At 37.1% G+C, this 15,322-nt stretch overlaps 1 protein-coding gene across 4 annotated transcripts in view; it reads left to right on the forward strand.

The window, feature by feature from the left end:
- cacna1ha (calcium voltage-gated channel subunit alpha1 Ha) overlaps nt 1-15,322 on the forward strand; it is a 552,389-nt gene that overhangs the window by 246,033 nt on the left and 291,034 nt on the right. For all 4 annotated transcript variants that reach the window (XM_087997955.1, XM_087997957.1, XM_087997956.1 and 1 more), the window contains exons 3-5: nt 7,362-7,474; nt 7,747-7,880; nt 10,843-10,940. In XM_087997955.1, coding sequence (XP_087854081.1) covers nt 7,362-7,474; nt 7,747-7,880; nt 10,843-10,940 — 345 coding nt within the window. The remainder of the gene's footprint in view (nt 1-7,361; nt 7,475-7,746; nt 7,881-10,842; nt 10,941-15,322) is intronic.

A 15,322-nucleotide genomic window follows, 5' to 3' on the forward strand; every position in this document is an offset into this window, starting at 1 on the left:
TTCTACAGTTTGGAGCACTAGCGCTTCTAGACAGTTGAGCTGAGAGGGAAAAATTTCATTGAATGGGTTTAGTGTATTTAGGTGATGGGCTTGGCATAGTTGAATTCCTAAATATATGTGGAATCAGGCAGAAGTGGGTACATTGCTGGTAGAATTAGTAGGTATATGAGGGTGAAGTGGAGTGGGAATCTTGATTGTTAGAGATCACTGATCAATTAAACATAAGGCACACCCTGAGTAGACAATGGCTGCAAGAAGGCAGGGAGGGTATTTCCAGGAATCTGGTTCCAAGAACATGACTGCAATGTTGAAAGAGGTTCAGTGACCCATACCAGTGGTCAGGATCAATGAATGTATCTTCACATGGATTGAATTTTCATGTTGGAGTTAGAAAATGACTTAGCTGGTGTACCTACTACAGAAAATGATTTTTGTGCCAGGGAGGTGGATATATGCTGGACATGAACCTGCCAATCCTATATTGGCAGGTGCAGAGGCGAAATTGATTTAAATAATTTGCTTTTATCCAGCCCACCATATCCCATGTCACATCTATATCAATACCTAACAGCCCGTGTCTCTCCACCTACCCCCTTGATATCTCATACTGTCCCTGCTAACTCAAAGCAATTTCATGCTTATTCACCCAGTATATATTCTGTATTAAACCAACGAACCCTATGGTAATAATGGCATGTATGGAAAAATTTAAAAATCAGCTCAGAAACCAACCCTTATTGTGGCACGGTGGCTCAGTGGTTAGCACTGCTGCCTCACAGTGACAGGGACCTGGGTTCGACACATTCTCCCTGTGACTGCGTGGGTTTCCTCTGGGTGCTCTGGTTTTCTCCCATATTCCAAAGGATGTGTAGGTCAGGTGAATTGGTCATGCTAAGTTGCCTATAGTGTTAGGTACATTAGTCAGGGGGAAATGAGTCTGGGTGGGTTACTGTTCAGAGGGTCGGTTGGGCCAAAGGGCCTGTTTCCACATTGTAGACAATTTAATCTAAACAACACTAATAGTGTAAATCAACATACCTTTAAAGAGTCAATTACAGATACTACAAGCACTTGACACCACTTTCTCTTGTGTAAGTAGACATTGAACAATTGACAAAATAGATTGAATTAAAAACGTTGGCGATCTAGCAAAGTTTTCCCATGTGTAAATCTATTTCAACAAATTAATGGACAAGTTGGACCAAAGGGTCTGTTTCCTTGCTGTACATCTCTATCTAGGCTCTAAGCCATGTTTTTTTTCTGTATGATCTTGACTTTTTTGTCCTGTCATATGATAAATTGTTGGCTTAACCATTAAGACATCTTGCAAAGTCAAGAAATAAGTTGTTATTTAGATTTTCTTTGAATACAATTGGGATAGATGAGTTTCTATCTTAAAATGGCCAGACACAAGATATTAAACTCATGGGAGAAGAATTACAAGAGAGATGAACTTGATGCCAGAGAACTGGGAGGAAAGCTGTTGTGGTAAGAATTGTTTCCAAAAATGCAGAGGAGTGCTGTGGCGAAGATATAAGTGAAATTCCAATTATATAGAACAAAACTGTCATCAGAAAAGTTTAAAGTGCAAAGGAATTAGCAACTGTTGCACTGCATACTGACACTAATGCGAATGACAAATGCGAATAAGACTAGAAATGAAGAACATTTTATTTTATATGTGGCAACTTTAAAATAAGTTTAAAAGGCTAAATATGTGATTATTAATGCATCCGCCATAGAGTAATAAAGGCAAAGTGTTACTGGACCTTAAGGCTGCTCTCTAATTAGAGAAAGACAATTCATGTAGTTTACCTGAGGGTCACTACACCTTAGGTGAAGGGGAAGGTTGAGAAGGAGAGTACTTCACAGTAACCGCAGTCAGTTTAGGAATTGAACCCATGCAGATTGCATCAGTCTGCATTACAAACTAGCTGTCCAACCAACTGAGCAAATCAGCCTGCTTACCAGTCATAGCTCAGTGGGTAACACTCAGTCAGAATGTGAGAGTATTGCCCCCATTTGAAACTTGAGCACAGAACTCAAGGCTGATACTTCAGTTCATTATTCAGAGGGTGCAGCATTTCAGATGAGATGTTTCATAGTCACCTCATTTGCCTTTCCACATGGATGCAGATGCTCCCATGACTTTTTTCCAAGAATGATAAGGGTGTTAATCCCACTCTCTTGACCAATCATTGGCATCCTCCATAATAAGAAAAACTTGCCTCAGTTTCTACATTACAACAATGACCACTTTGCAATCATAATCAATAGGCTGTAAAGCAATTTGTGATCATGAAAGGCATTATAAAAATACAGATCTGTCCTCCTTTCTTACAATAACCTTATGACACCATTGTTTTAATTTTCAACATGATGCCTTTTTAAGCAATAAAATAACTCTGCCTTATTCAAGTTCCAGACCAAGGTGCCCATTATCTCTTTCCTGTTACTGATTTCTGGTGTTGGAGAGATGTATCATGTAAAGTATTCAAGTAATTTCAACTTCAGTGTTCGAAGTTTTCTATATACAGAAATGAACTTTGTTCTGCAACTCAAGTCTCAGCTAGATCCAAAGTTTGCAACACAATCACACTTCATCAATTTATTTCAACCACCATTAAAGTCTTAGTTTCTACAAAAGAAATTTGTGACCAAATGGCCACAACAGAAACCACTAAATATAAAATGTATTCAGTGCAGGGGTTTCGTATATTTTGCTTACTTTGGTTTTCAGGAAAGGATAAGGATTTTTAAAAAAAAGTATCAGCTGGATTCAAGAATAGTTTTGTTTGGGTTAAATACTTCAACTTCAACAAGTTTGAATTTGTTCTTCTTCAGATCTTTCATTTTTGTGTAGCACACTGAACCTCTAATGGTGTAAAATTATGTTGTGGCATAGGATCCTATGTATAATATGCAAACAGAAAATGGCAGCTACATTCAACAGGTCTGGCAGAATCTGTGGAGAGGCTCCTTGGGTGGGGACACTGGAGGAAGCGGTGAGTGGCGGTAGTGGTGTTGGGAGTTAGCAGGCATCTGATGCAGCAGGGGACAAAGTGCAGGAGGAGCTATGTCAAAAGAACAAAGGGAAGAGTATTTGGTCAGATAGAAGACGACAGTGATTAAATACAAGGGAGGATGATGCAAACAAAAGGAAGTTGTAAAGGTACAAGATACAAAAAAAGCTGTAAAGGAATTGTGAATGACAATAAACCATTATTATCATCTACTTTCCAAAAATGTTATAGTTTAACATTTTGAACTGTGTTGAGTTTAAAAGATGTAGTGTTCCTAATTTAAAAACTGTGTTAAACTTCATTGGAATGATGTAGGAGCCTGAAGAAAGAGGACAGAATGGGAGTGGGACGTAGCATTAAAATAGTAAATGATCAGAAGCTCAGAGTCATTCTTGTGGACTGAAGAGGGACTCATCACAAGAATCACAAAATATAAGTTGACACAGTGATTGCACAGGAAGCAGTGAACATAGCACCATTCTATGTTACATTAATAAGATAAGTAAATCACTGCTTGAGCTAGGAGGAGTGTACCAGGCTTTTGGACATTGGGAAGAGAAGTGGTAAAAAGTCCCATTATTTCTGAAACATGTTATTTTTAGTTAGCTTTTACATCAGTTTTCACATTCATATTCACTTCTTAGCTCCATAGAAAAAAAATGTGATTTGACTATTTCATGTGAAGACATTGACAGAAAAAAATCAAAAGACTCGTTTAAATAAAGTGCAAGACAGTGCGCTGATGTACAACAATGAAATTTTAGCGTTTTGGGAAGCAAAATGATTTCAGTAATATTTGTGAGGTGTGAATAAAAGCACTGTGTTTAACTCTTTGAAAATTACTGTTTTTAATTGAGTTTGCAGCTGAAAATCAAACAAATGAAAATAACAGACGTACTTAATTAAAAAATTGGTTGAGTACAAGTCTCTTGGATCAAGGATGTTCAAATTCCATTCATATCATGAGACCTTCCCAGGTCAATTTTAAGGTGAAATGTACATTTAAAGATTCTTGCATTGACTGTGCATCTATTGATTCCATTTCTCAAGCTAGTACATAGGTGAATTCCAGGAACCATTCGTGCATACAAAAATATCGTTAATCTTAACACTCTGAGGCTAAATTTACAGAAAAGGGCCAATATGTATTTTGAAGATTATAATGTATGTTTGGATAGAGCTTCAGATGGTGCATTGAGTTGCTGACGAATAACTGTACCAAAAGTATCAGAACCAATGAAGTGGAGCAATCTTTCCTTTGTCCTGATGAATAGAACAGCAATTTCATTTACCTTTAGAATAGTAATCTCTTTCAACAAGTCATGATTTGGAGGTGCTGGTGTTGGACTGGGGTGTACAAAGTTAAAAATCACACAACACCAGGTTTATTTGGAAGCACTAGCTTTCAGAGCGCTGCTCCTTCATCAGGTGGTTGTCATCAGTAAGTATTGCCTGTTTGACAGCCATTATGATGGCAACCTACAATGCTAACTCACACTCATTGGTGCATGAAATATTTACCACATAGTGGTAGACATCCTGGTGGGATACTGGAGCCAGGATCTCTTAATAACACTGACCCTGCAGCCAGATCTGTTCAGGTTTCCTTTTTTAGGCAGGATAATTTGTTTTTGCAACAAATGCTGAGAATGCCAGAGAAACTCAGCACCTAACTCTGTTTGTTTCAGATTTCTAGCATCCACAATATTTTACTTTAAATTTAGTATTTTAGTCTTTTTTTTGCTGTCCTTGAGGATCAGAGCTTTCCTTCTCTCCTGATAGTTTTCAGCCAAAACACTGAAGAGGTTCAATATAGCCTCTGAGGAAGTTCTGAGGATGGGTCATTGGACCTGAAACCTTAACTCTAATTTTTCTCCACAGACCCTGCCAGATCTGCTGAGTTTTTCCAGCAATTTCTGTTTTTGTTTTACTACAGCCTGGTCTTTGACATTTGTAGAGTAGGCTGGAGTGATGAGCAGAGGTTGAGTGATGCTCTTGGTTTGCAGAGAATGAAATGCTTTTAATTAAGGCACCCAGATGTTGGAGCCTTGAAGGTCCAGGCAGGTTTCAAAACTTCCCAGCTATTATCTTTATTATTTTTCTGTCTGTGAATGTGCTGTGAGCTGAGAGAATGTAAACATGTGGGACAACCTGGCATGTTCGTAGGCAGGAGTCCTTCCCATTTTTACATGTGCCGCCACTCTTAGTCTCAAAAAAGGAAATTTGTCATAATTACTTTTTTGTTCACTTACATTAGTAGTTTGTTAAATAGTTAAATTATTGTTTTAGTAGATGTTTTTTGCGAGTTCCCAAAGCCTTAATAAAGAAAGTATATCTGAAGGCACAGGAAGAATTTGAGGTGCTCTAGAGGTTCAAGACAGTATCGTATTGTTCCATTTGATTGATTTTCCCTTCCCCAGTGACATATTTTAAGCTTTCTGTAATAATTTAGAACTTGGAGCAGAATCCAAACATAAAGATATATATTAAGAACTGGAATCTATTTCAAGGCAAAACATTCTGCACTGTGCTTCATGCTCTCCATGGATGGATGATAAAGTCATGAGCTTGTATTGTTTAGTATTGACTTCTTGTATTTTTTCCTGCTTCTGATCATCAATAACTGGCTGTTAAATTCGATACAAATTAAGAGAAAGCTACCTTTAAATCATCTAAGGCTGCAGTGGTTTATATTTATAATAAAAAAAAGCAAAAAAATGCTTCTCAAAAATGTGTTGGCTTTCTGTTTAGCTGGACTGGCAAGTAATGTTAATCTTGACTTTACCTATCATGATACTGCATTACCACATACACCCAGTTAAACTCTTTGGGCTCAAATCTATAAAAATTGAAATCTGTAGGTATGTTTTAGATAAAAGCATTAACTATTTGAGTCAGAGATGCTAGAAGGTCTGCCAGGTTATTGTGCTTGCTCTTCACATTGTCATTTGAGGGAATACAGTGATATATATTGTTATCCTCATGTAGTAAAGGTGATCCAAGTGCTGAAGAAGAACTTAGGAATGCTCAAATGTAATCAACTCTACTTTGAGTCAGAAGAACACAGCCTAACACATTCACCAAAATGGTATACTGTATATCTTTAGCAAATCGTTTTGAGACCCTTGTTTATGATCTGTTTTTATAATCTGCCATGACACTGTCAAGCTCTTAGGTGGTTGACTGTTGACAACAATTAGTTGAAATTTTTGGACACACGATTATAAAATCCTCGTTATGAATCATTTTGCTCAATAATATAATTATGTTTAGACTCATTTTAAGGGCTCAATTTTAAAAAATACAAATTTTAAAAGAAAAAGAATGACTGAGTTATGCAGGCAATTATGGAACCATCTGATCCATTGATATCCTTTAGAGAAAGGAAACTGTTTGCCTTACACGGTCAGTCCTACAAGAAACTTCAGATCCACAACTATGAGGTTAACTCTTAACTTCCCTTTGATATGGCATGGCAACCCACTGAATAAGAATGGATAACAAATTCTGTCATTTCCAGTAATGCCACATCCCATAAAAGCATGAATAGGGTTCTTCATCTTGTAGCATCATGGTGATAATATAGATACAAAATTGGCTGAGTGACAGGAAATAGGGACTAGAGAGGTACAGTTGTTTAAGACTGGAGGGAAGTTTATAGTGGAGATACCCAGGCATTTGATTTGGGTTCTCTGTACTCCTTGATTAGATTAATGAATTAAATTGGTGTACTGGGCATAATTTCATGCAACATGGAAGCATTGCAAAAGCTGGGAGTTCTCTCCATAGAGAAGAGATGGTTAAGAGGAAATTTGATGGAGATGTTCAAAATTGTGAATGGCCTGGACAGAGAAAGTAGAGAGACTCTGTTCCTACTGGTAAAAGAATTGAGAATCAAGGGGTGTAGATGTAAGATACTTAGCAGAAAGAGCAATGGCAACATGAGGACAATCTCTTTTTATGCAAAAAATGTTTAAGATCTGGAATGCACTGCTTGAGAATGTGGCAGATGTATAATCAACCTTGGCATTCACAGGGGAATTGGCTAACCATCTGAAAAAGAAAGATTTGCAGGGATATGGGGAAAAGGAGTGGCAGTAGCAATCCATCATAGCTATCACCAAAATAGCCATCTTCTGTTCTGTAACTATTTTATGATCATTTATATGATAATTTCCTTTCTACAATTGTTTGTATTTTCCTGATCTCAGTTTTTGGGTTGCTGTTTTGATGGAGCCATATATTCTGTACTTCAAATTTGTTTCCTGTAAATTTCTTAACATATTTTACAATTATTCTTATATTTTCCTTATATATTTTCCTTAATTCAGTGACTTACATGGTTTGAGCACGTCAGCATGTTAGTCATCCTTTTGAATTGTGTTACGCTGGGCATGTTTCAACCATGTGAAGATGTGGAATGTAAGTCTGAAAGATGTACCATTCTTAAGGTAAGATGTCCCATCTTTGTTGTAAATTAAATGCCAAAATGTATTGAGTGTCTCTTGACTCAAATTACTATATGCTACTTGCATATTGTTCAAATTCTTAAGAAAAAATAAAATTCAAAGCAGAGTTTTGAAATGTAAAAATGACTACAATTCTATATTTTGCAATTTTTTTTAGAATGATTTACGATCCTAATGCATAAGGTGAGAAAGTAAAATGTCTGGATTTTGAATTTCTAAATTTAAAAAATTTTTGGCTTTCTTTAAACCATCAGGCATTTGATGACTTTATTTTTGCATTCTTTGCTGTGGAAATGGTCACAAAGATGGTGGCTCTTGGAATATTTGGGCAGAAGTGTTACCTGGGAGATACATGGAATCGTCTGGATTTCTTCATTGTAATGGCAGGGTTAGTATCTTATCTTTTTAAAAAATGAAAACATGATATGGAATTCCATTTCCATGGAAACTTGGCAGAAGGGTGCTTTTGAGCAGACCTGCTAACAACTCCCCATTGCCCCTTTTCGGCCCTATGCCAAATTATTGCTGACAAGCCATGAACCCCAGTCAATACCCTTTGCTCTTACAACTACTGTAGCAACTCATCCAGTTTCCACCATAAGCAGAATTGAGGCTGATGTTGAGATAAAATAAATTTATTAAGTGTAGATTTCAAACAAAAACTCTCATTTATTGAAAACCCATTCACCATTTATAACTTCTGCAATTTCTTATAAAAAGAATTTGAAGTGGGACTTGCAATTCTAGGTATCTGTAACCCCCCCTGGTTACAGTAACCATCAAACTGTGAAATGGCAGGCAATCCACTGTGATAATGGAAGATTGTAAAGTCAATCATAGAGCTCTAATCTGGTAATGATTGTCCTTGGGCCTATACCAATAGTGTAAAAGTGCAAGCAATGATATTTCTAACATTCTAGACATTTTAAAAATATTTAAAGGGGAAGAATTTAAAATGGTATGGCAGTTGCCATTGACAGTATCAATGAGGTTCTGCATTTATTAGAGTGCATTCACATGGTACTTTTAATAAATCCAAAAGAGACCTTATCTCCACAAAAAAGTCTTCCCAGACCATAATGAAGGGTTATTTTATCTGTCCAAAATGGTACCCTACCTATCTAAGAATATCCACTAATATTAGAACTATCCCTATGAGGTCCAATATGCAGACATCATGTTTTCCACATCTGGCTAATGAAAAATCTGAAATGAGAGAAGGCAAATAAGGCATTAAAAAAAACGAGGCTGTTGTTTTATATCAGCAGCCACATCATGAACCACAATATGCATTCCTTCCCCAGTGAAGATGGAAACAACTATGCTTAGCAGTGGGAGTTCTAGATTTGGGCTTCATCTCTGTGATTGGGAGAATTCAAACCATTTTCTTTTCTGTGAGGTAACTTAGGAATCAACCTGCCAACTGGTATTAGAGAAATCAACAGCCAGGCTTGTACGTTAGAGTTTACATTAACCATCAGTAAGTGTATGAAAGCCTCCCCTAAATAGAAGCAGTTTGACAGATGTCTCTAATGCACTTTGTTCACTCCTTCATTTGCATTTTGTGAATGCCTTTTTGAGTTTAATGACATAATGAATTTTAATTTATGGTGGAAAGTTCATAAAGGAAATATAAGCAATAAATTACTGTTGACAATAATACCAGAAATCAGTAAACATTTTTGCTCAACATTCCTCTGCTTGCTATTTTAGTGTGCAAACATTAGTCTATTCATTATTCACATCCACGTCAGTAATTCCTAAATTTAGCATCACTTCAAACTGGAATTTTGGAATTTACTCCTAAATTAATGCTTGGCGTACTTGGGGTTGCCACTGACTATAAACTGGAATAGACTATCCAAATAAATATTATAGACTACAAGAGCAGGACAGTGGTTTGAATGTTACAATGAATAACTCACCTCCAGTCTCACCAAAGCCTGTGCTACAAGACACAAGTCAGGATTGCAATGGATTAATCTCCACTTCCTTGGGTGAACTCAGTTCCAAGAATTTCCAAAAAGCTTGATATCATCCAGGACGAAGCATACAGTCAATTGATATCTCACTCATCAACTTAAAGATTTATTCTCTCCACCACTAATGCACAGTGGCAGTACCTGTACTACATATTGGATGCCCTGCAGTAACAATCCAGGGTCTTTCAAAAGCTGGTAATTTTATTTTATACAAGAGATTTTAAATCTACACTATGCAAGATAGTGAAGGTACTAAAAGTCCAATTGCTAATAACATCTAAAATGCTTCAGCATTCATTTTATGGTTTTTCTTTTTCTCAAGATAATGCTAGTTCTCATATTTGAGTGATTATTTTTTTTCCTTCTCTGCTTTGTTGCAGAATAAAATGGCCCAATAAAATAATCTGTATTTCATAGCCGTTGTCAAATCTGCATGGTTTCATTGTATGAAAAAGTGAATTTGACATCTGTTTAAAAGGGAATCAATTTGCTCTTATTTGTTTACATCAATTGGTATAATTACCAAAATAATTTGAAATTTTGCTGTGCAATGTTTATAAATCAACAGCAAATACTAAATAAAGACAAACTAGTTAAATACTAAGGCACTTTTTAAAAAATTTGTTAATGTGATATTGGCAATGGCTGACCAGGCAAGCATTTATTGCCGATCCCTAATTGCCCAGGAGATGGTGGCAGAGTGAGCTGCCTTCTAGAACCACTGCAATCAATGAGATATGGGTACACCCATAATGTGGTTTGGAAGGGAGTTCCATGATATTGACTTAGCTCAAATACTTGTTTGTTCCAATACCCAAATACATAGTGGGCGGCACGGTGGCACAGTGGTTAGCACAGCTGCCTCACAGCGCCAGAGACCCGGGTTCAATTCCCGACTCAGGCGACTGACTGTGTGGAGTTTGCACATTCTCCCCGTGTCTGCGTGGGTTTCCTCCAGGTGCTCCGGTTTCCTCCCACAGTCCAAAGATGTGCAGGTCAGGTTAATTGGCCATGCTAAATTGCCCGTAGTGTTCGGTTAAAGGGGTAAATGTAGGGGTATGGGTGGGTTGCGCGTCGGTGTGGACTTGTAGGGCCGAAGGGCATGTTTCCACACTGTAAGTAATCTAATCTAATATGTTGTGATCATTGCTTGTCAGTTTTGGCAAGCTAGGCAAATTAGGGAGTTCACAGCTATACAATTACCCTTCATAAATGGATGAGCATCTGCCCTGAGTAGATTAGCGACAAGCATGCCTTTAGAATAACCTTTTTTAAAGAAATGATTATCTACTCCAAATGGCTTAGAATAACTTACTATATCATATGATTTGAATTATATTTATATTATGCATGCATTTTTAATTCTAGAATGCTAGAATATTCACTGGATGGACACAATGCAAGTCTCTCAGCAATCCGAACTGTCCGGGTTCTCAGGCCATTAAGAGCCATTAACAGAGTTCCTAGTAAGTTTATGATTGCTCATTATTTTCAAAATTGGTGTATATTTCTGCTTTTTACATTCGATTTTGACTTTATCACTGCTGTTGGTAAGTGGTTCTCTCCTTATTATGATGAAATTTTGTTCATTTATCAATACTAAATTTCAAGATTGGAATTGTTCTGTTTATTGAATAAAGATAATATTTCAGGCTAGGTTTCTTGTGGAGTAATGAAATTGACCTATGACTGACTCAATTTAACTACAACGAAGTTTTGTTAGATATTTCCTAATCTACCTGTCAAGTGATATTATTACAGACCTTTTGGAATAAATGGGAATACGACCACTGCACCAAAAGGGACCTCTATACCAAAGTTTTGTTATTTGCTGATGGGATATTGCTATCCATAACAAGACTGCTGTTTATTACCCATCCTAATTACCTTTGAAGGTGGTGGTGAGCTATTTTCTTCAACTATGACAGAGACTAGGGCAAGGGGACCCTCCCCAATGCATTCATCTGATAGGCACAGTTGCTGATAATGAGGCAGCTTGGAGCCTTGGAGGTTTCTATGGAGAAATGCTGCCAGACCTGCAGAATTTCCAGCAATTTCTGTTTGTACGTCCGATTTTCAGTTCTTTTGGTTTTGATCAGGTCTAGATATTTTCCAATCAGTCTGTTCAGAGAACTTATGACAGTGGTACTTCAATCATAGCCTTCTGGCTCAAAGGCTGTGACATTACAATTGCATCACGACAGCCTTACATCGTTGAGTCATCTGAAGCATGAGAACAGCTTTGCAGTACCCTTTTATTTGCAGGGTACTCATGAATAATTGGTCTCAATTTCTCATTAATAAATCTAATTGACATTGTGCTGCCAGTGGACAGGCATGTTATATGAGCCCTCTCCATCCTGTGACTTAATCAAGGGTGCTTTTGCCACTGCCAGGAGACTCACATGGACGTACTCTACAATTAAGTGGGCAAGGCCATCATTGTTCTTATTCTGTTGGTATGCATTAAATCCAGCCCCATAACCTTAATTGTAACTACAGTATTCCTCACAGCTCTAGAAATAAGTTGAATAAAGTCTACATGTTTAAAAATTATTCAAGCTATGTTTTTCCTCATAAGTGGTGGTCGCTCTATGTTTTATCTCATTCCCAGTAGAGAAGGCAAAGTCTACAGTTAGAATTTTGGCTGTACTTTTTAGTTTCTCTGTCTCCTGATTTGGAAGATGATTTTAGACATCATCTTGCATATAAGGAATGTAAGAGAGAAGCAAGGTTTTATTTCAAGAATAAAGTTACTATCCTGATATCAAAGACATTAGATGCAATTTCAGTATTTGAACCACAGGGCCTCCCAAGTGAATAGGTCCGGGGAAAACAAAACTGTTTAATAACAAACCTTATAGTATAAATAGGAAAGCGTATAATGCTGGTTATGTTTTAATGGTTATGGATTTCTAGCAATGCTGGCATATTGATGGGGTCCTATTAACCATTGTGTGATAGTTCTGGTGCCCTTCTTCAATTTCTCATCACATTTATCCTATAGGGAAAATCTGTGCTCTATCATAACATTGTGTTGGACTTTGGAATTATGTAAGTGCATTAGTCCAGATGCTATCTCTACATTGTACAAAATATTAGAGTGTTATTTCAAGGCAACGCAGCTCAAATTTTCAGTGCTGTAACTTAAGAAACAGACGCCAAGAATCATTGTGTTTGAAGTTGATTTATTTTGGGAAGCAATTCAGAATGATATGAAAATGAGATGCAGAGTCATATTGTTTCCACTCCTATCTGTTTGACTAGATCTTGCTAAAGGCAGTTACTATAGATAGAGAAAATTGTACATGACTTCCTTTGTTCCTGGATATGCTGGTAATTATGTTATCCCTTTGAACATTTATTATGATAATTAAAATCGCTTCTACAGTTGCAGTAATGTGTACAATTAAGTAGCAGTATACATGGGCAAATTGCACTTAAATACAATGTTATGGAGGGAAACGAAATGAACTAAACATTAGGAATTTTGGCAGAGTAGACTTTCTTAACTGCATGTTTTTGAAAAGTGTATAAAATTGAAACAGGAGAAATTGAGGACTGCAGATGCTGGAGATCAGAGTCAAGAAGTGTAGTGCTGGAAAAGCACAGCCGGTCAGGCAGCATCTGAGGAGCAAGAGATTCAATGTTTTGAGCTTAAGCTTTCCATCATTCCTGATGAAGAGCTTATGCTCGAAACGTTGATTCTCATGCTCCTTGGATGCTGCCTGACCGACTGTGCTTTACCAGCACCACACTTTTTCAATAAAATTGAAACAGCTGCATAACATTTTAGTGTAAAAGTTTGTGAGAAGATTTGTAGCTCGGGTGCTTGTTGTTGTGGTTCTGTTCGCCGAGCTGGGAATTTGTGTTGCAGACGTTTCATCCCCTGTCTAGGTGACATCCTCAGTGCTTGGGAGCCTCCTGTGAAGCGCTTCTGTGATGTTTCCTCCGGCATTTATAGTGGTTTGTCTCTGCCACTTCTGGTTGTCAGTTCCAGTTGTCCGCTGCAGTGGCCGGTATATTGGGTCAAACAAACACATCGACCTGGACCCAATATACCAGCCACTGCAGCGGACAGCTGGAACTGACAACCGGAAGCGGCAGAGACAAACCACTATAAATGCCAGAGGAAACATCACAGAAGCGCTTCACCGGAGGCTCCCAAGCACTGAGGATGTCACCAAGACAGGGGACGAAACGTCTGCAACAAATTCCCAGCTTGGTGAACAGAACCACAACATTTTAGTGTAAAATTATGCTCTGAGTTTCAAAGATAACTGAGGTGCCCAATTATATCCTGTCAGTAGAACTAAGCAGCCAGAGGAATAGTGGCTAGGCCAAAATGGCCATTTGCAAATGTACGTCATCTACTGACAGTTTATGAAAAATTATTAATATTTTTGATTTGAATCTTGCAATGAGTATTTTCCATTTGAACATACTTCAGTAAATTAACAAACAATATAATTGATACAGTTTATTACTGATCAATTAAACAGCTAAATTTGACATCAGAATTTAATGTTAAAGAGCTCTAATTAGAATTTGGCCTATTGATTGAAAATATGTAAGCATTTTATTTTATGAATTATTGAGATCAGATGTTGTTTGATCTATTAAGAGTAGTGAGTGATTTTGACTCCAGGGTTCTACAAATCCCTTTCAGTGGCTTCAAAGCAATCAAATCCACTGATGCCAAAGCCATTTACTACGAAGCTTTTCTATAGTAATCAGATGTAGGGATTATAGTCCAGTTTCCTTGCACATTATCAGGAATCAGTCCTTCAAGGTAATTTAAAAATGCTAAAATTTAAAAGGTCATCATACTTTGTGAAGAGTTATGCATAACCTGTTTGATTTCATTACCACATATGACCACTGTTAGTGTTTAACTTAATGTAAAACAGTTCTTAAACACTAAACCCAAATTGAGAGAATGAATAAAAGAAATATGCAATGCCACAAATAAATATTTTTTCCAATTAGACTGGAGTTCAGACCAGGAATTTCTTGTTAATTTCTATTCAAAGACTGTGAGTGATTGTCACATATAGCCAATTTCTATTAATAATTATCTAGAAAATTGAGATATAGGTAGATAATGTGCATACAAGACAGAAATTGGTGACCACAACAAAGTGTGCTCCCACAGTGCATGCAGATGCAATCACGTTACATGCCAGCAGCGAGGGCTTAGGTAAGCAATGAACAAAACAGCACATGTCCAAGCATGTTTTGCCACAATAGGCACACCATAGTGATGCCAATAGTGAGAAAAATTATGCAAGCTCTGGCAGATGGAATGGATGCTGTGTGTGTCTGTGAAACTTGCATGTTTGATGTCAGGAGTTAAAGCATAGTTTAATGCATCACATTTTTCTTGACCTGTGACACCATACTTCAAGATATGTGCCCTTACCTGCAATGACTCATTTTCATAGCTCCATTGCTCTCATGCTCCATGATAGAGAACAATTTATGGAAATTCCTGTGATAAGCGATTTATAAATTTTCGGTCAAAAATTTGAGGGACAGTGTGCCCCCAAATCATATTTCTGATATTTTATGATTTCCTTTTTCTTATTTTTCTCCACCAAGATCCATGCAATTTCAATGTCTTTTGAATGTGTTTTATTTTGGCATTGCATTGAATTACAATAAAGGTTTTAAATGAATCTCATGAATTGAGTTCTTTTAAACAGCCTGCAGGGTGAGAGTGCTCTCGGCATTTTAACAGTCATTGGGAAAAGAAAAAAATTCACCATAATTAGGTGAGGGTTAAAGCTTTTCATATCACTTCACTAACTTTGGCAAGCCAGGAATTGACTTTTCCCAAATCTTATTT

Source organism: Chiloscyllium plagiosum, unplaced genomic scaffold (genome assembly GCF_037043375.1).
Source record: "Chiloscyllium plagiosum isolate Xiang-an unplaced genomic scaffold, Cpla_swu_hap1 HiC_scaffold_20, whole genome shotgun sequence".
NCBI lineage: Eukaryota > Metazoa > Chordata > Chondrichthyes > Orectolobiformes > Hemiscylliidae > Chiloscyllium > Chiloscyllium plagiosum.